Here is a 27,983-nt window from a genome sequence, read left to right as displayed (position 1 = left end):
GTGGGCGTGCTCGAGCGGGGCTGCTGCTGGGGGAGGGGACTGGGGTCGAGCGCTGCTGCGGGAGCCGCGAGCCGGGAGGCGTCAGCCGCGGTGCTGCGCGCCGAGGGGAGCCCCCTCCCCGCTGCCCCCGAGGGCGGACGGCGACCTGAGCGGTGCGGCCGCCGCGCGTGCCCGCGCTCGCCCCCTCTGTCCCGTGCACGGGCGCGCGGCGTCCGCCATGGAAGCGCAGCCGGCCTCCGCCGGGGTCTCGGGCTCCCCGGGGCGATGACGGGGTAGGAGCGCCCACGCCGCGCGCGCCCCGCGGGCCCGGGAGCCAAGGAGGGTCCGCCCCGCCCGGCTCCGCCCCGCCCCGCCCCCCGGGGGCGCTCAAGCCCGGCCCGCGCCGCCGCCCGCCGTCCTCCGCCCAAGATGTGGCACAACGTGGGGCTGACCCTGCTGGTGTTCGTGGCCACGCTGCTGGTCGTGCTGCTGCTGATGGTGTGCGGTGAGTGCGCGGCCCGGGCGCCGTCCGATGCTCCGCGGGGCGCGGGGGCGCGGGAGCCGGGCCGGCATCCCGACCGCGGGTAGACCAGGTAGACGCTCTGCTGCTCCGGCTCCAGCGCCCGGGCTTTAACCTTGGCCTGTATCCGAAGGTGAAGGCATGGGTCCCCCCTTTTCCTTCTCCAGGGGGTTCCGACCCCGATGAACCCGAAGACGTCTCCCTCCCTCGCATCAGGCGATACTAGGGGCGGAGCTGGGGTCGGGGGCGCTGGGAGGTCGTGGAGGCTCGAACCACCTTGCGGGCAGAGCTGTGGGGGCTGAGCCGAGCCCGGAAAAACACCTGCTGTGCCAGCCTTCCAGGGTCGGGCACCCCAGCTCTCAGCTCTCAGGTCTGGTAATGATGGTGCTGTTTTGTTTGCTGTGATTTTTTTGTGTGTGTTTGCTTTCTTGGGATCAGAGGATGTAAAACTTTCTTCTCAGGGTAAATATTAGCGCAAATTTTAGGTCTTGATTTCTTTACATAACTGTAAACTGATAACTGCGGGTCTCTTCGCAGAGTGGCCGAGCAGTTGTGATGATTTTTTTTTGGTGGTGGTGGTGGTGGGGGGAAGTATTGAAAACTGGGTGCCCGTGAGTTTTAATTTTCCGTATTTCCGAGGTACCGAAGGGTGGGTTTAGGTCGATGGCAGTCATGGGCCAGACATAAAAAGACATGCTATAGGGCTTATTCATTCCGTGATGAATGTACTAAATGCGCACTATCAGCTGTGTTTGGAGAAGATACGTGTGCACTTCTGCAAATGCATATATATGGATTTGTATTTACCTGTGTATTGTATTGCATATTCATATTTACGTACTTGTATCTATATTTTTGTTTGTCTTCTTGTGGCGGGAAGGAACCAGAGTTAACAGCCTTGCTTTTGTGATGGTACAACAATTGAAAAGCCTTCCTCGGTTTCCTGCCTGTGACGTCCGGATTTGGGGCTGATTGTAGATGCTTAAGATTCTAGAAGGAAAGACCAGATCTTTGTGATTTGTTTGCACGTGAGGAAGGAGGGAAGCAAGGCTTTCTTTTCTCATCTGAAGATGCAAGCTGCCGGGAGGTGGGGATGTGTGTGACAGGTAGAGACCATACAAAACCTTGCGTAGAGTCTTTGCGGAACTTGCCTCTGGGGCAGCAAAATTCCCAATTGCTACTTACATCATATTTGTTCTCTCAGCTCCCAATAGCTAGTTAACTTTGATTGTACTCATTTTTCTAGAAATGCCGCGCCTTTGTTTTCAGAAAATATCGTGGAATGCGAGGTGAGGTGTGATAAGCAAAAGAACATCTTATTTTGATTGGAATGGTCCAGCACGAAGAGCTTTATGAAGAAGTAATTGAAGCACTGTTTTGTTGGGAGAGCTAATGATGGAGTGGTTTCATGTTTTGACTAGGATGGGCCTGGGGCTTGAGGGGGATGAGGGAAGGACCCAACTAGACTTGAGACTCTTGGGCGTTGTATTAGTTTGCAAGGATGCCATAATAAAACACCAGAGACATTAAACAACAGAAATTTATCTTCTCACAGTTCTGGAGGCTAAAAGCCCAAGATCAAGGTGTTAGCACAGTTGATTTCCTCGGAGGCCTCTCCCCTTGGCTTGTAGATGCCACCGTCTCCCCGTGTCCTCACGTGGTCTTTCCTCTCTGTACCTGTTCCCTAATCTTTTCTAGTAAGAATGCCAGTCATATTGGATTAGGGCCTCACCCTTATGAGTTCTTTTAACCTTAATTAAATTGTAGTAACTCTCTAAATACAGTCACGTCGGAGATTAGAAACCTGTGACACAGATCTGCCCCGAGAAACTCATAGCCTGCTTTATTTTAGAACTGATTGGCTCTTTCTTTCGCACAGCGAATGCCCATTTTCAAATTTCGGGTTCCTGGGGCGGTTTTCTTTCTCTCGTGTGTGCTGGTTTTGTGTCCCTTCTTGCCTCTCATCCATGCTGAAATGTTTTCCACTGTCACCATTCACTGAAATGGCCCTCGTCAAGGTCAGTAGCAAACGGCCTCCGTATTACCAAGTCCATGGTTGTTTAGTCCTAATTGTATTTTACGTCTCCTACTCATTCTATACCGGTGAGCCTTGCTTCCATACAGTAATTCTCTTGGCTTTTGTACACTACATTCGTACTGTCCTTCCTACCATAGTGCCTAATGGTTTGTCTTTTCCTGGCTTCTCATCCCTTAGACTTTATTTATATATATTTTTTTTAAAAAACAATTTTTATTTACTTATTTGAGAGAGAACACTCAGGGGGAAGGGCAGAGGAAGAGGGAGAGAGAGAATCTCAAGTGGACTTCGAGGTGAGTGAGGAACCCAGCATGGGTCATGATCCCATGATCATGAGGTCATGACCTGAGTGGAAACCAAGAGTTGGAAGCTTAACCAACTGAGCCACCCAGGCAGGCACCCACCCCCACCCCCTAGAATTTCTTATTAAAACATTTTTTGGGTCACAGTCTATGGTAGGAAATACATTATTCCCAGTACATTCATGGATATTTAAATTACATATATCAATTTATTGATGATATGTCTAGTTAGCTAGCTATCATCTTTCTGTTTCTGAGATAAAAATATTATGGACTAGTACTTGCTCTTACTCCATGAGATAAATGCTATTTTCTCTAATGTTTCTGTGATACAATGGTATTTCCTTTCTGTCCTCTCCTTATGATACCTTAGTCCAGTCCTAGAGATTTAAATATTAACTGTAACCAAAGACTCAAATTGACATCTCCAGCTCTCACTTTTCTCCCGCCCCCAAAGCTCATGCATCAAATGTTTTTTTCTTGATAGCCCCACTTAGAGATCTAAAAAACATCTCAGACTTAATACATCTGAAGCAGAATTCTCTATTTCTGTTACCTGTTTTCTGCCCTGCTCCCTTCCTGTCTCAGATTTTGCCAGCAGCTAAGGATGTGGGTGTCATCTTTGATTTTACCCTTTCCTTTCATCCCGTCCCCTTGTCCTTGCAAATACCAGCTCTATCTGGAAGTTTCATTTTATCTCTTAGAAATCTGAACTAGGTTCCCTGTCTGTGATCACCGGCACTGTCCTTGGCTTGCATTGATTTCTTAACTAGTGTTTTTTTGCCCCCTTCTCTCCCCTAATTTCTTTATAATCCACTTTTCTTATACTAGCCAGACTCTTGTATTAAGATTGTGTTTTCTCAAGCGTTTTTAACAAAAGAAAGTTCCAAAAGTTAGTAGTACTAAAGACATAAGGTAGTTCCCTTCAGCTCCTAGTAATTTATTTCCATATTTGTAAATAATTTTATACATAGTTCTTGATTTTGCAACTTATAAACCAGGGTGGAGTCCCTACTTCTTCCCCTGCACGCCATTAGTAATGGTAACTTTTGATTCATTTGAGAGGCAAGATTTATATTTTGCATTTCTTTTATTTTTTTTTTTTAGAGGATAGGGGGAAGGGCAGAGGGAAAGCGAGAATCTTAAGCAGGTTCCACAATCAGTGCAGAGCCCCACCCGCGGCTTGACCCTGAGATCATGACCTGAGCTGAAATCAAGAGTCAGGCACCCCAAGATTTATATTTTAACTCTGTAAATAGTCCCTGCTTGTCAAATAGTAATGTGACTACACTTCCTTTCTTATGTGGTTCTTCATTTCTCTTAAAGTTAACAGTTGCGTTTTTAATTTACCTAGTATTACTTTTTTGTATGTGCAAGTTATTACCCTCTAGCCCCATTCCCCTACCCAATCCCAGAGCTCTCCTTTCTTCTCAGCCTGCCCTTCACTTTCTCTGCTGTAGACCCTATTTTCTGGATCTCATGTTATCATCTTGCTCAGTTTATGGTGTTGAGCTCTTGAGTTTTTTTTTTTTTTTTTTTTTAAGATTTTATTTACTTATTTGACAGTGCACACAAGCAGGGGGAGCAGGAGGGGGAGAAGCAGGCTCTCCACTGAGCATGGAGCCTGAGGTGGGGCTCTATCTCAGGACCCTGTGATCATTACCTGAGCTGAAGGCAGATGCTTAACTGACTGAGGCACCCAGGTGCCCCAGTAATCTTGTTATGCAAGAGCACATTTTCTGGTAGCTTTCTGAGAGAGAATGCATGGAAGATAATTTTTTGAGCTAATGCCTGCCTGAAAATGTCTTTCATTGGTGTTCAAAATGTTCAAATTGATATCAAGTGTCTAGAAAAATCTTCTACATTTATAGTTGGTTGATAATTTGGATAAATTTCAGGTGGTAGATAATTTTCATCCATTAAAAATGATTACTTCATTGATGTCTAGCTTCCTAGGCCTAATTTTAAGAACTCTAGGGATCCCTGGGTGGCGCAGCGGTTTGGCGCCTGCCTTTGGCCCAGGGTGCGATCCTGCAGACCCAGGATCGAATCCCACATCAGGCTCCCGGTGCATGGAGCCTGCTTCTCCCTCTCCCTATGTCTCTGCCTCTCTCTCTCTCTCTCTCTGTGACTATCATAAATTAAAAAAATAAAAAATAAAAAAAATAAAAAAAGAACTCTAATGCCTTCTGTTTCTTTGTCCTTGTAAGTAACTTGATTTTTCTTCCTAGATGCTTTCTGGTATTTTTTTCTATCATTGTTATTCTGAAATGTCATAATGATATGCCTTGGTATATTTCTCTTCCTTCCATTTTTCTGGGTCCTTTCAATTAAAAAAAGACTTCTGTTAGTTGGATGTTGGACTTCATAGCTAATTCTCTAGTATTACATGTTTATATCCTTTTTTTTTTTTTTTTGAATTATTTCTCCTCTCCTTTTTGGCCAGTGTTTTGGGTTTTATCTTCTATCTCTTACGTTTTCATTTATCTGGTTTTAAATTTTTCAGAACGTCCTTGTTTTCTCATTGCTTTGCCAGTACCTGTTCTTCTTTATGTAATATCTTTTCACTATAACCATACTAGTTATACAGTTGACCCTTGAACAACATGGGGGGGTTGGAATGTCAACCCCTGCTCATTGAAAATCTGGATAACTTTTGATTCCTTAAAAACTTAACTACTGGGATCCCTGGGTGGCTCAGTGGTTTAGCGGATGCCTTCTGCCCAGGGCATGATCCCGGAGTTATGGGATCGAGTCCCACATCAGGCTCCCTGCATGGAGCCTGCTTCTTCCTCCTCTGCCTGTGTCTCAGCCTCTCTCTCTCTCTGTCTCTCATGAATAAATAAATAAAAATCTGAAAAACAAACAAAAAACGTAACTAATAATCTCTTGTAGACTGGAAGCCTTATTGAGAACGTAGTCAATTAACACATATTTTGTGTATATACTATATACTGTGTTTTTGCAATAAAGTGAAAAAATGTTATTAAAATCATAAGGAGGAGAAAATACATAATACTGTATGATATCTATTGAAAAAATTCTGTGTATAAATGAACCCACACAGTTCAAACTTCTATTGTTCAAGGGTCAACTGTAGTTTTTAACAAAGTGTTTTTCTTCTCCCTGCATTGCCTTTATTTCTTCCATGTATTTTCTTTCAGGTTGTTTGCTTTGGACTCTTTATGACTGAAGATTTTTACAAATGTCCAGTGCTCTGTTCTGAATTTATATTTAAGGGTGAGGAAGTAAAGGATGGTAATAAATTCTCAGTGTCAGTTCTGACATCAAGTTTGCTTCTTCCCTCGGAGAATCCCCAGTTGTTGATATCTAGAGGTCTCTTCTCTGTGGGTATTCCATCTTTTCAGAGGAGAATCTTCTCGTTTTCTGCTTGGATGTTAAGACTTGGCTGCCTGCATGACAGTTTTGTAGATAGACTTTCAGCAAATTCTTTTTTCTTCCCTCCTCAACTCTTCTTCCTGCCCCAAGTCCTGATCTTTTCCATAGTTTTCTGTTGAATTTTGGCTCCAATTGCTGTCCCTCTGTCCTGCCATCCAGATTTTCATTTCCTTTGCTCTGCTAGAACATTTACCACTTTTTTAAAAAAGATTAAAAAATAAATCTTTGAGTGGCTTCCCATTTCCCCTCAAACACAGTCTAGATCCCTTACTGTGGCTACAAGGATCTGTGTGATACAGCCCTTCCCGCTTCTCCACTCATCTCTCCCTTCTCCCCACTACTCATCATTCTACCAACAGGCCAACCTTGTACTCTCCCCAGGGCCTTTGCCCTCAGTCTTCCTCTGGCTTTTCACTTGACTGGTTCTTTTTCATTCAGGTTTCACATTGGGTTTCACATGCCCTGTCCACTTAGGGTAACTCATTGACTTTTTGTTTATTTCACTGACCCTTGGTTTTCTGAGCATTTAGCCCTTTCTGAAATGAGCTATTTTGTGTTTGTTTTCCCCCAATAAGAACATAAGCTCTGTGAAGACAGGAATGTTGTTTGGCTAGTTCACTGCTCTATCTTTGGATGTTAGAGTAGTGCCTGGCATGTAGTAGGCCCTCATATATTTGAAGAAAGAAAGATTTTTCAGTAAAAATTATTACTACATCTGTATCTTTGGGGTAAATACCTACTAGTGGAATTCTGGGTTATAGGGTCGCTCTGTTTTCAACGTTTTGAGGAACCACCATACTGTTTTCCAGAGTGGCTGCATCAGTGTAAGAGGGTTCCCCTTTCTCTGCACCTCACCAACATCTGTTATTTCCTGACTTCGTGATTTTAGCCATTCTGACTGGTGTGAGGTAGTATTTCATTGTGGTTTTGATTTGTATTTCCCTGATGCCGAATGATGTGGAACATTTTTTCATGTGTCTGTTGGCCATTATATATGTCTTCTTTGGAGAAGTGTCTGTTCATGTCTTTTGCCCGTTTCTTTTGAGAAGTTCTTTATAGATTTTGGATGCTAGCCTTTTATATAAGACACTTGCAAATATCTTCTCTCATTCTCTTGCTTGTCTTTCGGTTTTGTTGACTGTCCCTTTGCTTTGCAGAAGCTTTTTATCTTGATGAAGTCCCAGTAGTTCATTTTTGCTTTTGTTTCCCTTGCCTTTGGAGACATTTCTAACAAGAAGTTGCTTTGGCTGAAGTCACAGAGGTTGTTCCCTATGTTCTCTAGGATTTTGATGGATTCTTGTCTCACACATAGGTCTTCCATTTTTAAGTCTACTTTTGTGTATGGTGTAAAAAAAATGGTCTAGGGATCCCTGGGTGGCGCAGCGGTTTGGCGCCTGCCTTTGGCCCAGGGCGCGATCCTGGAGACCCGGGATCGAATCCCACGTCGGGCTCCCGGTGCATGGAGCCTGCTTCTCCCTCTGCCTGTGTCTCTGCCTCTCTCTCAATCTCTCTGTGACTATCAAAAATAAATAAAAATTAAAAAAATAAAAAATAAAATAAATAAATTAAAAAAATGGTCTAGTTTTATTCTTCATGTGACTCCAATTTTTCCAGCACCATTTGTTGAAAAGACTCTTTTTTTTCCATTGGATATTCTTTCCTGCTTTGTCAAAGATTAGTTGACCATAGAGTTGAGGGTCTGTTTCTGGGTTCTATTCTGTTCCATTGATCTCTGTTTGTTTTTGTGCCAGTACCATACTGTCTTGATAATTACAGCTTTGTAATAGAGCTTCAAGTCTGGTGGTGACGCCACCAGCTTTGCTTTTCTTTTTCAACATTCCTTTGGCTATTTGGGGTCTTTTCTGGCTCCATATAAGTTTTAGGATTATTTATTTCAACTCTGTAAAAAAAATTGATGGTATTTTGATAGAGATTGCATTCAGTGTATAGTTACTCTAGGTAGCATAGACATTTTAACAATATTTGTTCTTCCAGTCCATGAGCATGGAACGTTTTTCCATTTCTTTGTGTCTTCCTCAATTTCTTTTGTGAATATTCTGGAGTTTTCTGAGTACAGATCCCTTTACCTCTTTGGTTAGATTTACTCCAACATCTTATGGTTTTTTGCAGTTGTAAAGGGGATCGATCCCTTAGTTTCTCTTTCTTCTGTCTCATTATTAGTGTATAGAAGTGCAATTGATTTCTGTACGTTGATTTTATGTTCTGGCACTTTGCTGAACTCCTGTATGAGTTCTAGCAATTTTGGGGTGGAGTCTTGTGGGTTTTCCACCTAGTGTATCGTGTCATCTGTGAAGAATTTGACTTATTTTCCGATTCAGATGCCTTTTATTTCTTTTTTTGTTGTCTGATTGCTGAAGCTAGGACTTCTAGTACCACATTGAACAATAGTGGTGACAGTTGACATCCCTCCTGTGTTCCTGCTTTAGGGGAAAAGCTCTCTCAGTTTTTCTCCATTGAGAATGATATTCGCTGTGGGTTTTTCATATATGGCCTTTGTGATTTAATTACCTTTCTTATATTTATTTTTTATTTTATTATTATTTTTTAAGATTTTATTTATTTATTCATGACAGACAGAAAGAGAGAGAGAGAGGCAGAGACACAGGCAGAGGGAGAAGCAGGCTCCATGTGGGGAGCCTGACGTGGGTCTCGATCCAGGGTCTCCAGGATCATGCCCTGGGCCGAAGGCAGGTGCTAAACCACCGAGCCACCTAGGAATCCCTTTTAAACACAAAAGTTTTTCTTTGCCTATGCCTCCAAGAGCAGTCATCAAGCACTGAGTTCATCTCAGTGAGATAATACTGTATTTCATCCTTGTCTTTGGTCTCTGCAGAAAAGTTCCCCTAACCATTAGAATTTACCAAGTAATAGTAGCATCTTTTGTTAATGTGTAGCAAGCGTTGGACCATGCCTGAATTTATGCTTAGGAAGTGGGCTCAGGGAGGGGCCCTGAGGTGGTTGGAGGGCAAAGGCTGTTCACTAAAAATTCTAAACAGAATTAGAAGATGGGGAATTTCAGCTCCATCTCTGAACTCCATGGAGGAAGGGAGGCTGGAGATGGGATTATAAACATTCCTAAACAACAGTATAATGAGCACATCTAGAACCACATTCTTGATCTTGGAGCCTTCTCCCCGTCTTTGTCACTCTTATTCCAGTTGTCATTGAGGCCTCCCTGACCTCTCTGTAAGACATTAGCCTCCCACACACCTGCCCCTTTTCCCCTTACAATGCTTTATTTTTGCTTAGACTTCCTTATGGGGCCGATATGTTCCAATGAGAATGGTATTTGGAACCCCGTAGGTGCTCAGTGAATAATGAATGGACTTTTAGTTCTTGAAGAATTGGCTAAGATGAGATTAGAGAGAGATGCAGGCAGGAAGCATCCAGATAGTGGCATTTTATATGCACCTCCTGCAGAATTTATGCTTTCTGATAAGCAATGGGGAGCTAAGAGTTTTTAGCAGGAATTTTATAGTCTGTGCTAGATAAAGTGAGGAGTGGGAGGCTAGGAGGGAGGAAACCAGGTAGGTTAGTGTTAATGGGTTGATGAGAGTTTGAAATAAGGAGGCAACAGTGTTGGGGCTGGGAGTGGTGTTGGCCTGATTGTAGCATGACCCAAACGACAGTGATGGCACTATGCCCTGCCTGCCAAGTCTTTAGGTCATAGGAGTGTATCAGTGTGGGCCTACACGAGGAGAAGGAAGTAGTTTGGCTTGGTGTACGCATTTTCCCTTCTCCAGGGGTTGGCTTGGCGGTCCTCCCTAGTTCAACCTGACTTAACAGACCATAGACAGACTGAAATTTGCAGGCTTTCTCTTGTGCCCAGTCCTGGGTTCCTGCTGTGGCAAGCAAGGTCAGGGAGTTAGTGAACAGAGTTGGACTCTGGCTGAGCTAGCTTTAAAGACTACTGGCACTGTCACGTTATTAGCTGTGTGACTTGAGCAGTGCATGCAACCTCTAATTTTAGCCAGTAGACAAATGTGAATAATAGAATCCGAGATTACGGAGAACCTGTATATTTCTGCTTATCCATCTCACGTTGAGGTACAAGTGAATAAATATAAATTAATGTGTGGAAAATAATTTTTCAAAGATTAAATCTGGTCTTAGAAAGGGGTACCTAAAAATGGAGGGGTGCGTCTGGGTGGCTCAGTTGGGTAAGCATCTGGCTTCGGTTCAGGTCATGATCTTGGGGTTCTGGAACCTAGCTCCTTGTCTGGCTCCCTGCTCAGTGGGGAGTCTGCTTCTCATTCTCTCTCAAATAAATAAAAATCTTAAAAAAAAATTGGGTCTTAAAAATATAAACTTTTCCTAGTTTAAAATGGGTAATAAACATTTCAAAGATAATGAGAGGCTAAGGTAAAAGGTGTTGCTCACAGAAAAATGTGAAGAGAAAGTACAAAATTTGATGAGTTTTAGCAAATGTATGCAGAGTTGTGACCACCACCATATTCAAGATACAGAACATTTTGATCACTCCAAAAGTTTCCCTCATGTCCTTTTATAGTCAGTCTTCAAGCCCCTGGCAACAGTTGCACTGCTTTCCAGAACTGTAATTTTGCCTTTTCTAGAATTTAATGTAAATGGAACCATGCAGCATTGGTTTTGTATTTGACTTTTTTCATTTAGTATAATGCTTTTGAAATCCATCTGTGTTGTAGCAGTGATTCATTTTTTTTTAATTGATGGATAATATTCCATTGGATGGATATACCATAGTTTAATTCACTTTCTTATTGGTAGAGGTTAGGGTTTCCAGTTTTGGGTTATTACAAGTATTACTGCTATTATTAGCATGCATTTACAAGTTTTAGGGGGATATATGTTTTTATTTTTCGTGGGTAACTTTATAAGAAACTATCAAACATTGTCCATTGCCAACAGCTATGTTGTCAAGTGTCTGTTTAAATATTTTGCCCTTTTAAGAAATTGCATTATCTTTTAATTATCGAGTTGTAACAATTCTTATGTATTTTGGGTACCGTCTTTTATCAGATACATGTTTTGTAAATACTTCATTTGAAGTAATTTTTTGTGTATGATTTGAGTTAAGGATCAGGGTTCTTTTTTACATAACGGTGTTTTAGCATCATTTACTGAAAAGGCAGTTGTTGAAAATCAGTTGATCCTGTGGGACCCAGGAAATTTAACAAAAATCCCCTACCCCTGGACAAGCAGAGCAGGACTGATTCCATTTGGTGCTGCACCCACCTTGTGCCGACCTGCTTAGGGCACTGCCCCACCCTAGTCAAGCCCAGGGCACACCCTAATGGGAAATCCCGGCTCAGTGATAGGCTGACCTGCTTATTGCTTAGGGCACTGCCCCACCCTAGTCAAGCCCAGGGCACACCCTAATCGGAAATCGGCTCAGTGATAGGCCAGTTCAAATGGATACTTTAGGGTAAAATGTAATTCAATTGGCCACCTGCGTGTGGACCGACATGACTGTGCAACTTTCTGCATGTCCCATTGGCCACTGGTCCCTATAAAGCTGCTACCCCTCTTAGTCTTGGGGTCTAAGTCCCTGCTCCACTGTGTCGGGTATACTTGGACCCAAGCTCGAGCTTGTAAATAAACCCTCATGTGTTTGCACCGGTGTCGGCTCCTTGGTGGTTTCTGGGATTCACAATCTTGGGCACAACAATCCTATATATGTATGGGTTTATTTCTGGACTATTCTGTTCTTTGGTGTATATTACACCAATTGTGTAGGCAATGCTGTGTTATTCCTTTCAAAATGTTTTTAGATCCTATTTTAGATCCTTTGCATTTCCTTATAAGCTTTAGGATCAACTTGTTAAAATGGACCTATTGAAGTTGGAGAGAACGGACATCTTAATGTTGTGACCCATGACCATATTGTATCTCTTTATTCTTTTCTTTTAAGGGCTTTAATTTCTCTCAGCAACATTTTATGTATTTCAGTATATGATACAGTTCTTGCACTAATTTTGTTAGATTTAACTGTAAAGGTTTCGTATTTTTGATGCTATTGTATATGGTACTCATTTAATGTTTGCTACAAATATATAGAAATTATAGAAATACAAATGATTTTTGTATATTGGCAGTGTATTCTGCAAAACTGCTAAAATAATTTAATACCTTTTTTCTTTTTTTGTAAATTCCATAGGATTTTCTACTCGGAGGTTCATACTAACTGCAAGATTGTTTTACCTATTCCTTCCAGTGTCTATGTCTGTTAGTTTTTGCCTCATTGTACCTCCAGTATAGCATTGAAGTTTGAAAGGGGTGAGAGCAGCTCTTTCTCCTTGATCTTTTGGAGAGAAACACTTAGTCTTTCACTGTTCAGTTTCATATTAGCTGTAGTTTGTAGATATTCTTTATCAGGTCACAAAAGTTTTCCTTCTATTCCTTTTTTAAAAAAATCAGCAATGGATGTTGAATTTCTTTCCAAATGCCTTTTCTGCATTGAGATGATCATGTCATTTTTCTTTAAGTCTGTTTATATGATATATTACATTGAGTTTTGAATGGTAAAGCAATCCTACATTCCTCAGACACACCGTTTCTATATACTGTTGGGTTTTCCTTTTTATATGTTGTAGGGTTTGATTTACTAAACATTTAAGGTTTTCCTATTTACATTCATGAGGAATATTTGTAGTTTTTCTAAATCCCTTTATCTAGGTTTGTCATTAGGATCACGTAAGAGCTCATCAAAAGTGAGTTGGGAGGTGTTCCTCTTATTTCTTGGAAGAGTTTGCTTGGAATTAGGATATTTTCTATTGCTGCATAACAAATCACCACAGACTTAACAGTCTACAACAACATATAATTATTAGCTCACAGTTTAGGAGTCTGGTATGGCTTTAGCTAGGTCCTCTGCTTTCCATCTCACAAGTGAATTCAGCGTGTTTGTAAGCCTGCTCTTACGACTGCTGACAGAAATTAGTTCCTTGTGACGGACTGTAGGACTTAACAGTGCCTGGCTTCTTTTAAGCCCCCTGGAGAATCTCTGTGATACCCAGGAAGGTCTCAGTCTCTCTTTTAAAGATTTACTCTTGATTGAGTTGGGTCCACCTACAGTAGTTTATCTTTTCAGTAACTCACAATCAACTGATGGAGACCTTAATTGTATTTGCAAAATCTTATTGTCTTTATCATATAACCTAGTAAAGAAAGTGGCTATCTCATCACTCTTGCTATATTCTATTGGTTGGAAGTAGATGACAGGTTCTGTCCATACGCAAAGGAGGGAAAGGTCACCTAAGAATTACACATGGCTTGACTCCTTCAGGTTACTAAGCTGTGTCTGCCACAATTCGTATGCTTTCTTTCATAAACATTCAGTCGAATTAATCTAGGCCAGGACTTATCTTTTGGGGGAAGTTTTAACTATGAATTCAATTTCTTTACTAGATATTGGGCTATTCTATTTATATATTTCTTTTGTAAGCTTTCATAGTTTGTGCTTTCCCAACACTCTACTCTGAATTGTGTAATTTATAAGAATAAAGTTTATAGTATTTTCATTATCCTTTTAATTTCTGTATGATCTATGATTCTCTTTCATTCCTTGTGTCCCCCTTTTTTTCACATGATGAGTTGGGCTAGAGGTTTATAAATGTTATTGATCGTTTCAAAGACTCACCTTTGGTTTCATAATTTTTTTCCCCTATATTATTTGTCCGTATACTGTTTCATTGCTTTATGCTTATATCTTTATTTTATTTTACTTATTTTAATTTGTACTTCCTTTTTAGCTTCTTATGGTGGAAGCTCAGACTATCGATGCTTTTAGGCCTTTCTTTTAAAAAAAATTAATGAGATAAATTTCATTGTGGGTATTGCTTTTGTTTTAACCAAAAATTTTTATTTTAGTCTTCAAGGAACAAACTATTCTTCTTTTTCCAAGAGAATAATGATTAATTTACAAAAATGGGCATTTTAATGTATCTTCAAAATATTTCCCTGTAATGGGAAACTTAGTTTTACAGAATCCAAACATTAAAAGGCTAAAAAAATATTTCTATTTTGTTGTCATTATAGGACAATACAGAGTAAGTCAAGGAAATCCATTCATACTTCAGGACATTCCTCTCTAGGAACCAGCACTGTTATATTATTTCCATTTAGCAAAATTTGATCTAATTTAGTGATTCTTCTTCCTTCTGGTGTGATTTCAAACTCTGACATCCTCCAGCACCGTATTGACAAAGTCATCAAATCCCAAAAGTGTGTCAACAGTTAATCACTCTTCATCATAATGCAAATTCCTTTTTTGTTTGTTGGGTTTTTGTTTTTGTTTTTGTATTTTGTTTTTCACAATGTGAATTCTTGATGCTATGCATTCGTCTACAAGCTCTAGAGGCAGCTTCTGGGATGGGTTAGTGGGATAGCGTTAGCCGCCCTGGCTATGTCAGAAGTCTCCAGTATTGCTTGTGACTTAAAAAAAAAATTATTCAGGGGGAGATGTGGATGGGAGGATGGGCTAAGTAGGTGATAGGCATTAAAGAGATCACTTGTGATGAGCACTGGGTGTCGTATGTCAGTGAAGAATCAATAAATTCTATTCCTGAAATCAGTACTACACTTTAGATTTTTAAAAAACTTTATTCAGGAGAGACACAGAGAGAGAGGCAGAGACATAGGCAGAGGGAGAAGCAGGCTCCCCATGGGGAGCAAAATGCAGGACTCAATCCCAGGACCCCAGGATTACTACCAGAGCCAAAGACAGATGCTCAACCACTGAGCCACCCAGGTGCCCCTAAAGTTTGAATGTTTGATTTTTTTCCCCTCATATATCATTTTATCAATTTCTATTTTGACTTTGTTATGGTCAGAAAATATGTTTTATATGATATAATTTAAGAGAGTTTACTCTTTAATGAGACTGATTAATGGTGTATTTTGGTGAATGTTCTATATACACTTGGAAAGAATAATTCTTCTGTAGTTATTGAATAGAATGTACTGTACATTTCAGGTCAACTCTGTTGGTAAGGTTGTTCAGTGTCTTAAGGCAGTTCTCTCCATTTATATATGTAGCAGGCATCTTCAGAACTCTGAAATGGGTTAATTGGTGAAAGTCATTATACTTTTAACTTTATGGGTAGTTTTGTCTGCATGTTGGAGGGCTGAGAGCATGGAGGTTGGTTGGTTTGAGGGTCTGTTCTGTGCCAGGTACTGTTCAAGACATAGGGAACAGAGTGGAAGACCTGGATAAGCCATACATTTCCTTGTTTTCAGAAACTGGTATCTTGAGGAGAATGATAGTTTTTAATGCAATGAAGGATGGAAGTGAGCATGAAGCGCTAAAGCAATCACCCAAGACAGCATTATACTGAAGAGATAGTGTAGTATAAAGATGTAAAAATTCTGTATTAATGATGGTTAAAATTCTTAGTTAACCATGGTAGTAGCTTTGTGTCTGTAGAGTTTGCCCTCCAGAGGAGAGACTGAAACCTAGGAGACAGAGACAGTATTACCTCTATGACAGTTATGCTGATAATCCAGTTGACAGATAATACGCATTTGATGTAGGCTGGAGAATGGCGTTAGGAATGTAGAGAAGGGAAACAGATGGGAGAGGTTTTATTGCACTGAGGTAAAGTAGAGGAGGGGCAAAGTGCTGGAAGGAACTATTTCTCACCAGAGAGATGAGAAGATGTCATATCCATTACAGAAATATGAAAATTAGAAGAAGGAGCTGCGGGATGTATATATTTTTTGAAGGTGTCTTCAAGCCAACTGAGTGGAGATTCCTTCCTAGGGTTCAAGAAAAGTGGGAGATATGGAGGAAAAATGTGGTTATCATTGTCATAGGGGTGATATTTGGACCAATGGGAGTGTTGTGGTCACCAAAGAGAGAAGAAAATAAAAAAAGAGAAGAGGAGAGGTTTTAAAAGGCAGGTTAAAAAATGTCCTACTATTTATTGGATAAAAGAGTTTTGTATGTGGAAGTGTTACAGTTCGAGATCACATTGATTCAATAATAGTGTCTCCAGGGGTTATCATCTAGTGTTGTCCAATGTGTCATTATGAAAGAGGTGTGCAGTAGAGGGAATATTGTGGCAAGGGGTGGAAGAGCATGGCTCTGTTTTTACTTAGCCTGAGTTTGTGGCCTTAGGGATATATTATCTTAGAAGTGAGCCTTAGCTGTTAGAGAAAAATAAAAATCAGGAACAGGATTGAAAATGGAAAAGAGCTTAATACAACTTAAGATTAGTATTCAACCGGTTAGTGAACTCCTTAGATGCCATGGTGAAGGTGGGATTATGTAATTCCATTGGAATGATTCCAGGAAGACAAACATTTGTGACTGTACTGTAGCCGGGCTTTTGACCTGAGAAGATCTTGGGTAGTGAAGTCAAATTCTCATTCTCTAATTAGCGTTTTGAGCCATCCTTCCTCCACGAAAACCTTAGAAATTTGATATGCTTTTAAAATTCATTGCTCTCTTCACTAGCTGGCCTTCTTCAATGGTTGAGTCATTTTGAGCCTTTATTTTCTTATCTAGAAACTGGGGATAATGATTCCTAGTCTCATTAATTCAGAGGGCAATCGGGAGGATTAAAGGAGCTGTTGAATAGAAAAGCGCTTTGTAAACTGAGAGTTCTGTAATTACAACTGTCCCTGGGGTTTGTGGTGTGTTGATGGTGTTGGTGCATCTCTCAGGTCCATCTGCTGTCACTACCCTCCGGCCGCCAGCACCTTTATCTTGCAGGGAAAAACCATGACAGTGTGTTTCATGAAATTCATCCTTTGAATTAATGCTTAGTTATTGGCGTGCACAAGTGAGTGCTCCTTTGCTTATCCCAGAGTACACACCCTCTGTTGCCAGCCAGTTTTTGTGACATACAGTGCTTACCAGTGTGAGACCGAGCAAGGCCACAGACTTGCCTTTTAAACCATGAAAAACTGCAGTGCTACTTCTAGCAATCAGTGTAAATTTCTGATTCTCTGTAATATAATTGTGGGTAGTTCTCCTCCCCCACTTGTCTCCCTTCCCATTTCTCTGTTACTAAACCCCAGGACAAGGTGCGTTACCCACATCCCATAGAGGACCATTGGTTCATACCTGGTGTCGGTGGGAGGAATCGCATGAGCTATACTTCCGTAAGAGCTTCCTGTTGGCTGTAGGCATGCACAGGGTAGCTTTTCAAGTGGTTATTCTCTCATCCTACTCACCCACAAAGATATATAAGCATATCTTGCAGAAATTAGTCACCAGGGCCCAGAGTCCAAATGGAGCTGGTCTGTTCATATGGGAAGTCAGAGTTGTACTGAAAGCTCCCTATTCGGGTATGATGAGGAGCAGTTGGAGTGATTTTGTTGTGAATGACTATAATGTGGTAATCACATGTCTTTAATAGGGTCATTCCATTGGATGATGAATGTTTTTGAACTCGTCTTACATTTACTTGTGTTCTTTTCCCTAAAACTAAAAATATGACTCCTAGTCTCATCTGATCTCATCTCACCCCCACTTAAGTAGTTCCTCAGTTCAAGAGGTTGAGGACTTCTTGCAGTGTGGACGTTCATTAAAGGTTACACAGTGTTGCGGTTTTGAAGGAGTCAAGGCAAGAAGATTGAAAGTTTTGGTTAGTTAGACTTTATCCAACAAAAGAATTGCCTGCCTAGCTCAGGGATGTTTTGTTTCTGAGTGACTCATTAATAGAGACCATCCTCCAGGGCTCTGTTGCTAATGAAAGTAGCATAGCTGGATTCTTTCTCTAGGCTATCCTGTCCACTCCCCTGCAATCTCTAAGATCACACTATAACTCTCCCGGGGTGAGCCCTACAGCCACGTTCCTAATACCTGACCCAGGTAATGCACACTGACACTGGTCCTGGGGCTGACGCTTGACCCAAGTTAAGGTAGAGATCCAGGGTGGGTTTTGTTTTGTGGTTTTGTTTTTTTTTTTTTTTTTTTTGAGGTTATGAACTGAGGAATCTTTCATGGAACTGGGAAGAAGCAGCGATGTTCAGGGGAAGCCGAGAAGAAAGCGAAGCAGGTGTATAGAGAGAAACAGATAATGCTGTGAGAATGACGTCAGTTCACAGAGCCTTGTCCTAATTCTGTCTCCAGAAAGGGCACTTATTCCCATGCATTCATTCTGTAAGCTTACTCTCCTTTAAGCTAACAATAAATTCCCTCTTTTTTGTGAAGATAAGTCAACGTCTCTGTTACTTGAACTAAAAGCTGCTTTATTAAAATAAGAGATGAACTATGTATATGACTCTTTTGTATTTATCATAAGACAAATTCAAGGAAAAATACTATAAATGAATAGAGCAGAACCCCATTAATCAGCTACTGGAAGTATGTCAGTGGACAGGTTAGTTAAATTGAGTGACAGTTTGGCCATTAAATGATATAATGTAAAGCATTTCCTTACAGTACCTGTCCCAAAGTTAAAAAAATACAAAATTAGCTGTTATTTCCATGTCTGATTAACATAGTCAGTTGACTGTCTTATTAGCAGCTTTATCTGACAGTTTAGTACTTCTTCTCTTAGTTTCTTCTTTGCTGTATCATGCTTTTCCTGGTATATATCCATTGGGGTTTTAATAATGGTGCTTTTTCTAAAATAAATGATCATTTGTATAATTTTTAAAAAAATCAAACTGCCTGGAGTTTTTAGAATCATCTATTGTTCAGACTTATACTAATACCCTTTGCAAAAGCATGAGATCTTACTAATTGTAGGTACTGTGATGTGGAAACTCCCCCTACATCCTTCTGCCATCTGTCTCTGAAAAATTATAGCTCTGTAAGAACTTAGTCATTTTACTTGGGAGAATGACTTGTTGAACTTCCCTCAGTTTAGTAAATAAACCACTGCAGTTCTTATCAGCACTACAATTTATCTTTTAGCTTTGCATTCACACCCTGTCATTACAGTAGTCCTTAAAAAAACAAGCACTGTGAATATTTGTTCTTTTTGGCTGCCCAGCAAATGAACTTTATATCTAAATCAGGGGAATTCTCTACCTCATGAATTTTTCGTGGGAAGCAGTGTCATTGCCCACATGCTCCCCTTCCACCCCCAACCCTTGCATATCTTAACACCTAGACAGAATGGGGAAAAATTGGCATACTTTTAAAGTTTTCTTATCCCAGATTGGGGGATAAAAATTAGAGGTGTGAAATTGAGTGGTTTAGCTGTGTGGGTGGGGAGGCAGTGTTGAGTGTGGAGGTAGTAGTAGCCATAACTTAACTGCTCTGAACTCAAGCATCTCATTGACAACCAGATTCTGAATCTTGGTTTGAGACTGAATCCCTTGTATAGGTTGTTGGCAGTGATTAAAAAAGGTATGATTTTTTGTTGGTGGTGGTGGGTTTTTTTTTTGGGGGGGGGGTTGTTTCATTTAGATTGAGAGAGAGAGTTTGTGATCTAGCTGGATGTTTTTGTACCTTTCCAAACTGAATGCAACAGGTGTCCTTAGTTCCTTGTTTTATAGATTTCTCTGCTGGGAGACTCTGCTTTCTCTCAGCCATCTCAAGGGCACCCTAATATTTTATGGTGGGACTCCAGACATGCCAGCCCTTCATTATTGTTTTTTTTTTTAGTGAAAAGACTTCATATTCACCTACTTTTCCTTATGGTCATTGTATGCCTTGTAACCACTGTTGGAGTCTTTGTTCTTTATGAGGTCAAGCCTCTCCTCTTTGATAGTCAAAACTAACCTAAGGGTTAAGAGTTTTCCTAGTATTTGTTGAAATCAACTGGCCTTAATAATTGAAGCCAGTTAGTGGCATTGGCATATTTAAAACAATATAAGTTTACAGAGTATTTGTGATTTACTTATTCGTTTCTGACTTGTTTTTCCCCTGAGTTTTCTATTTATCAAAACCATGTGTGTCTATTGTAGAGCAATCTTGTAAGTACAGGGAAATATTAAAAAAAAAAAAAAAAAAGCGTAGGGTCCCCACATTAATCTGCAGATTCAGTGTAATCCCTATCAAAATTCTCACTGCCACCTTTGTAGAAATCAACAGTGTAATTCTAAAATTCACATAGAAATGCAAGGGACTCAGAACAATTTTGAAAAGAACATAGATGGCAGACTTTAACTCTCAATTTTAAAACTTTTTTTTTTTTTAAGATTTTATTTATTTATTTGAGAGAGAGAGAGTGTGTGCCTGCAAGAGAGAACACCAGTGATAGGGAGGGGCAGAGGGAGAGGGAGAAGCAGACTCTCAGCTGAGCAGGACCCTGGGATCATGACCTGAGCTGAAGGCAGACAATTAACCGACGGAGCCTCCTAGGCACCCCTCAATTTCAAAATTTAACACAAAGCTATAGTAATCAATGTGATGTGGTAATGCCATAAAGATACTATAGATCAATTTATGGTCATTTGATTTTTGAAAGGTGTCAAGATAATTTAGTGGAGAGAACGACGGCCTTTTGAACCAGTAGTTCTGAGACAATTTGATATCCACATGCAGAAGAATGAATTTGAATCTCTCTCTCATACCAAAATTAACTAAAATGGATCAGACTAAAATTGTAAGAGCTAAAACTAAAACCCTTAGAAGAATACATAAGTGAAAATCTTCATGACCTTGGTTTTAGTCAGTGGTTCCCTAGGTACGGGACACTAAAATTACAAGCAACCAAAGAAAAAATAGATAAATTGGATTTCATTAAAGAAAAATGATACATTAGGCTTTATCATAATTAAGAACATTAGTACTTCAAATAACATCAAGACAATGAAAAAACTCACAGAATGGGAGGAGATATTTGGAAACTATATATCTAATAAAGGTCTAGTATCAAGAGTAAGGAACTCTTACAACTCAGTAATAAAAAGGCAACATGATTTTTAAAAGTGGGCAAAGGAATTGAATAGATATTTTTCCAAAGAAGATATATGTAAGAGGCCAATAAACATGTGAAAAGATGCTCAACATCTTTAGTCACAAGGGAAATGCAAATAAAAGCCCACCCACTAGGATGACTGTCATGGAAAAGGTGGACAATGAAGTCTTGGTGAGGATGTAGAAAAATTGGAGCCTCCTGCATTGCCGAGGGGGATGTGAAGGGGCGCAGCTGCTTTGGAAAACAGTTTAGCAGTTTCACAAATGGGTAAGCATAAAGTTACCACATGGCGCAGCGATTGTAATCCTTAGATATATACCGAAGAGAAATGAAAATATGTCTCTGCAAAAACTGTACACAAATGGTTGTTGCAGCCAAAGAGCAGAAACTGTTTTTGTTTTTTTTTACACCAGCCCCAAAGTAGAAGCTACCCGCACGGCCAGCCATTGTGGAGTGGTTCAACCAGATATGATGTGTCCATGCAATGGAATAGTATTCTGTGATAAAAAGGAGTTAAGTGTGATACCTATAACAACACAGATGTTGAACCTTCAAAGTATAGGCTGTGTGGAAGAAGCCAGACCCAGAAGACTACATATGGTTATTCACTTGTTATGAAATGCTCGAAATAGACACATCTGTAGAGACAGAAATGTAGAGTAGTGGTTGCCAGGGGTGGGGGAGGAATTGGAGAGTGACCACTGATGGATACAGGGTTTTTTTTTTTTTTTTTTTTTTTGGGCTTTGATGAAAATGTTCTGGGCTGTGATCATGGTGATGGTTGCACGGCCTTGTGAATATACTAAGAACCACTGAATTGTATACTGTTCTTAAAAGGGCAAATTTTTATGCTATGTGAATCATATCTCAATTAAAAGCAAAGGTAATTAGCAAAGTAGAAGCCATCTCATAACCTCGTATCACTACCCAGGGACTCCCACAAATGCTCAGTGACAGACACCTGAGCCCTGTAGTAGACCTTCCCACTTAGTTCCCGCAGTAGCTTTGTGAATCTTCTCTCAGAACTGGGGCTCCTTGACTCCTCTAAAGTTCTTTCTGCTAATTCACTCTGCCCATTTTCACAAAGAATTGTGGGTGAAGACGAGAGCGTGCTACTTTGGAATGTTATGAAAATACTATTTTATGAAGTTAGGTGCTTTACTCACACAGTTGACGAAAATACGTTTGTGGTGTGGTTCAGTTACCATGCAGCCCTCAGGCTTCAAGGAAGGCAAATCCTTGGGAAATAGGGTTAAACCCCTGAAGTTAGTCTTTTAATGCCAAGGAGTTTTTCTTTTTTTCTTTTTCATTTTCTTTTTTTCTTTTTCTTTTTCTTTTTCTTTTTCTTTTTCTTTTTCTTTTTTTCTTTTCCTTTTCCTTTTTCTTTTTTCTTTCTTTTTCTTTTTCTTCTTTTTTTTCTTTTTCCTTTTCCTTTTCCTTTTCCTTTTCCTTTTTCTATTTTTATTCTGAGACTGCAAGAAAGAAAAAAGTAGAATTAGAAACTACCTTAAGTGGCCATTCATGTTGCCCTGGTGTAATGTTGGGATAGAAAAGCGGTTTGGATTTTGTCTTCATAAAATGCTACTCATCAGAATTTGCAGTGGTCCATTTGTTTAGCTACTAGAGAGTTTAGAATAGAAGGCTTCAGTAAAACACACTAGCAGAAAACTTTGTTACAGTGTTACTTTTGTTTGTTTTCACATGCTCTTAACATTTTAAGCCAACTAGTCATGGTTCAGAGGTTTTATCCTGTGTCCTCATTTTTATTGATTGATCCTTATTCGTGGGTGTCTAAAATGTAGTGAACTTTAAACTCCTTGCAAAACAAAACCTGGCTAGTAATTTCTCTCTCTCTCTCTCTCTCTTTTTTAATTTTTAAGGAGAGTTAAGACTTTTTAATGACTTTGATGTGAAAATCTTGAGCTTCAGATAGTGGTGCTCTGGCTTTATTCTTTCATCATGTAATTAAAGAAAATGTGTTAATTTTCTTTAAAAATGTATTATTTCTAGAAACTTAAGAATAGCTTGATTCTGTCAGAAGTTCTCAGTGAAGTGCAGTTGACCCCTGCCATTTAATGGCTTTTACGTTGCAATCAGAGCTGACTTGCTTTTAGTAAATGTTAGCATTGAGATATGAATGTCCTAAGGAAATGCAAAGTATATTCTTTTTTCCCCAGTAGAGTCCTCTCAGAAGTTTGATTTTAATATAAACACTTTGACCTAGATATTGTAATCTCCTAACTTTAATGTAAATAAAACCATGTTCGGATTCTGAATTTCATGCAGGCAGAAACTTTTTGCCATCCTTGTATAATGTCTGTCAGAGTTTATTCTTGTGCCTTGTCCATAGTAAATGATTAATAAGTGTTTGTTATTTAAATATATATTTGTAATCACATATATATTTTTGTAAACACACATTAATACTATATATACTATTTTGTAATATACCCCCTGCACATACATGACTAACTAGGACGTTCTCAATGGTAATACTGTGTGTAATAATTTTTCTTAATGCTTTTGTCTCTTTTTAGGTTGGTATTTCGTATGGCATCTGTTTTTATCGAAATTCAAGTTTCTGCGGGAACTGGTGGGAGACACAGGATCTCAGGAGGGAGATCATGAGCCATCAGGCTCTGAGACGGAAGAAGACACTTTGTCATCTTCACACAGGATCAGATCTGCTCGGCACAGAAGGGCGCCTGCTGATGAAGGCCACTGACCCTAGCCACCATCCTGTACTAGTGGATGATGAAAGGCAGTGGGGAGCCTCTGTCTTTAATGACTTGGCTTTGCAGTTTGGTAAAAGATTGAAGAACATTTTTACTTGGATTTTAAGTTCAATTAAAGAAAAAGATTTATATGTAAGCCATATGAAAATAAAGGGAATTAAAACCAAATCAGACCATTGCAGATTTCATCTTAAAGATCTTTTGCTTAACTAACTTTCTACTTATATACTTACTCTCTGACTCCTGGGCTTATTTTATTGCACTGTTGTGAATCTGGTAAACATTACAGGCTTGAAAAACCGTATTTTATTAGTTCTGTAATGTATGTTGTATTTTTGTTTTTGTTTTCACATTTTACCTTGTCCGAAATTGGGATGTATCTCATGATTACTGTGAACTGGGAGATGGTCATGATGTAATTATCTCAGCCTGTGCGTGTGTGAACTTACTAACAGCTTGTCACAGCATCATCACTGTATTGTTGGTACCAAATGTGTCAGGTTTAATTGGCATTTAAAGATGTCTTCAAAAAGATTGCACTATGATTCAGCATTGAAACGAAAAGTTATTGTGTACGCAGAAAAGCATGGAAACAGAGCAGCAGGGCGTACATTTGGAATTAGTGAAGCAAATATTCGTCGCTGGAGGAATGACCGCCATTCCATATTTTCTTGTAAAGCAACAACAAAATGCTTTACGGGACCTAAGAAAGGAAGATACCCACAAGTGGATGAAGCTGTACTATGTTTTGTTAGTGAGATGCGTGCAAAAGGATTGCCTGTCACGCGCCAAGCAATGCGATTGAAGGCAGGAGAAATTGCCAAAACCCTCGGAATAGAAGAAACAAAATTCAAAGCAACGAGAGGCTGGTGTGATCGATTCATGCGCCGAGCAGGATTATCTTTAAGGCGTCAAACATCATTTTGCTCAAAATTTTCTGCTGACATTATACAGAAGACGGTGCTGGAGCACTCTTTCAAGAAATGCCGCATCCCCAGTGCTCTTGATGACACCAAGGATGCTATTATGTGGAAGAATGGAGACATCGTTGGCTGTGATTTGCGAAGTGATTCAGAAGAGTTGGATTCAGAATATGAAGTTATAGTTATAACCTAACTAGTTATTTCATACACTTTCTTTTGGTATGCACAAGATTGATGTGATAAAAATCTGCTTAACTCTAAAAACCGTTTCAGTAAATTTAAATAAACACTCTAAAACTCTACACAATATGAAAGCACTGTGTCAGTTTAATTGCCCGTGTTTTTTTCTTAGTGATACATGTGGTGCATCTTACAATTGATGGTATCTTAGATAAATAATAGTTTGTAAATTTATTTTTCCTTGTAGGGTAGCGATTATTTATTGGGGAACTTAATCTTGACTCTTATAATGCTGTTAAAATAGTTATCCTCTATGAGATACATTTTTTTTTTTCAACCTATTCAGGATTTAAGAGTAGTGACTCAGGAGTCTTAACTGTCTTCTACTTCAGGAAGAGTGGAATTAGTTTCTCCCTTTGTTTGGGAGGGCTTCATGCTCAAGGCATGTGTTGTGGAGAAAGTACTTCTTTACAGACAATTCAGTGACAAGACCTCAGAGGTCCTGGGTATGGTGGATAAAACAGTGAGTGAAAATGCCCTCTTCACTGGAAAATAGCTTGCCAGGTTCCCATGTTTGTCTTCACAGAACTTTGGACCGAAGGTTCACCAGGGAAGAGATACAGATTCAAAGACCCTTCCTGTTTAGTGTTATCTGCTCTGTACAAGAGTGAATTGCAAAGCCAATTTCTTTTATTGATCCAAGTTCCTTTTTCTGCGTTTACCCCTTTTTTTTTCTCAAGAATTAGTCATCACAGAACATCACCTCTATGTTGTGACGGTGTGTAACTATGTTTGATACCTCATACTTAATGCTGATAGTTTTGTCAACAGTCCCCTTGCGTTCCTGAGGAATGCCTCTGCAGTCCCAGTAGCCCTTCGGATATACTGAAAAGGGAGTCTACACAGCATGAGCTTAGTTTTAAACATTTGCTGGGGGACGATCCTCAGCAGCCAAGAGTGCGGCATAATCTTTCTGTCATTTTCTTATTGGATGCATTTTTCTATTATTATGTGACTTTAACCGAACAGTGACACTGAGTTTCAAGCATTAATTTTGGGGCTTCAGACTAGCTGGCTATCACATTAAAATGGTCGTCAGTTAGAAAAGAATTAATGCCTAAAAGCTTCTTGGTATTGGGATTGTATTTAATTAGATCTTTCATGGTCTAATACCATGAGCTGTGGGATTTAGCTTCATAGTGAATACCTTACATTTAGGTAGTAATAGTTGTTGGCAAACTTTAACAAATGAGCTTCTGTACTGTTTCAGTATTAAGGAATGATGATGGCTCATGTAACAACTTGCAAGGGTCATCCACAAGTTAATATAAATGAATCCACGTAAATGTGTATGTGTTGGTATTATTTATTAACAAGTATGCATCAAGGATATCTCTTTTTTTTAGTAGAATTTAAGGAAATGTTCTATTTAACTTATTTGGGAAATCTATCCAAAAGCATATTAATCGCTCACACTCTACCTACCATGTTTTAACTCCTCCTCAGAGAGTAAAAAGAAATCAGTGGTGCCAATATGAAAATCCTACAAGCCAATTCCTTTGTTTAAAACTTGTATTCTTCTCTTGTACTCTTTTTCCCCCATTAAGACTCACCATAGTATATATTTCTAAGGCCACTAAGAAAGGCAAGAGGAGTATTAACAATTATTTGTGTGGTATTTCTGTTTGTTCCTATATTACTGCTTTTGTAGCCGCACTCAGTCGGGAACTTCCCAAGTACTTTTTCAGTTTCTCAGTGGGAGACTGACTTGCCTGTGGTTAATTTTGAAATTTAGAAGGTGCTGAGGATACAAGTATCCGCCTTGTCTGAATGCTCACAAGTCACTGTTTGTGATTGTGATCACAGTGATGGCAATCAACTGTGCCATCTTTTGAAAATTCTAAAATCAAGGACTCCAACAGGGTTGTTTCATTTCCTTACCCATTTACCATTCCCACATCTCTTTTGCCTCTGAAACTTTTGTGAAAATTGCAAATTGCCTGTATCAAACGTACTGGTTTGCATTGCTCTGATTTAAATGCCAAAAAACGCTAAATATTTGTGTGGCGCTCTTAAGTGAGGTTTTTGATATTTACGTAAAGCTAAAAATAGAATTCATCCAATGGATTTTGTAGTGTTGTTTTCATGGTGGAAACATTAAAACATTGCTTTTTGTTCAATAGCTAATTCACTTACGTGCTGACCCATTTTGTCAAATGATACTGGGTATAAAAACCACTTCCAACTGTTATTTTGCTGAAAGGTGGGAATATATTTGCTGAAAGGTGGGTGAACCATATTAATGGTTTCATAGAATGTTGTTTTAAACCAAAATATGTTAAAAGATTTGAAAGTAGTACATTTTTATTTTTAGGAGCAACCTATTTAGAAATTATTTTAAGTCAACAATGCAGTATTTTTTAAAGTCTGTCTTTCTTACAAGGTATGTTTTAATGTAACATGTAGCTAGTTTAACTTTAGATTTTTGACAGGTAAACTTCAAGTGCTTTTATATTTGAAGTTGACTTAAAAAAGCCAATGAGCAGTACTCAAAGGTGATGGACTTTGAAGCAACTAATGGAATAGTATTTTGTTATGGAGTCTAGAATTAAAGCACCTTGTATGGTCTACTTTTAAAGTATCCTGTAGCTTTTAAAGCATAAATAATAACATTTTATCTTATATTAATAAAAATTACATTTTCCATTTGTTAATACATGTGCTGCCTGTCTTATGACCAGCGTTTAACATTGCCCTCCCAGTTAACTCTGTGCATAACCATTCCCCAAATACATACTGCTGCTGTGGTTTCTTAATGGAAACATTCTGTGCTGTGCTCTGATGCATTGTCATCCTGCTGCTCGACAAATAGGTTTATAAGGAATTAGAATTGTGTGCGTTAATAGTACCTTTATATAACAAGATGTAAAGTTAGAGTTAAGGAATGTGTATAAATGATCACTCACTGTTTTTGTTTCCGAACTGGTCAATACTATACCTAAAGCTTCTGTGGTTTGTTTGATGTTTTAACTTTCACTTTAAACTGCACAGAATAAATTAAGATGAAAACAAAAGTTTGGTATGT

The 27,983-nt window shown here is 39.5% G+C and overlaps 1 protein-coding gene and 1 pseudogene across 1 annotated transcript; one reads left to right on the top strand and one right to left on the bottom strand.

Annotated features, from left to right (window-relative positions):
- The first annotated feature begins 34 nt into the window (after window positions 1-34).
- SMIM13 (small integral membrane protein 13) lies at window positions 35-27,972 on the top strand. Its single transcript, XM_025999366.2, has 2 exons — window positions 35-484; window positions 23,598-27,972. The coding sequence occupies exons 1-2, from the start codon at window positions 409-411 to the stop codon at window positions 23,783-23,785; spliced, it is 264 nt and encodes an 87-aa protein (XP_025855151.1). The 5' UTR covers window positions 35-408; the 3' UTR covers window positions 23,786-27,972.
- LOC112920411 (U6 snRNA-associated Sm-like protein LSm5 pseudogene) lies at window positions 14,306-14,627 on the bottom strand (annotated as a pseudogene).
- Window positions 27,973-27,983: the final 11 nt, after the last annotated feature.

This window comes from Vulpes vulpes, chromosome 12, assembly GCF_048418805.1.
Source record: "Vulpes vulpes isolate BD-2025 chromosome 12, VulVul3, whole genome shotgun sequence".
NCBI classification, from domain to species: Eukaryota; Metazoa; Chordata; class Mammalia; order Carnivora; family Canidae; genus Vulpes; species Vulpes vulpes.
This window is presented reverse-complemented; position numbering and strand designations above follow the sequence as displayed.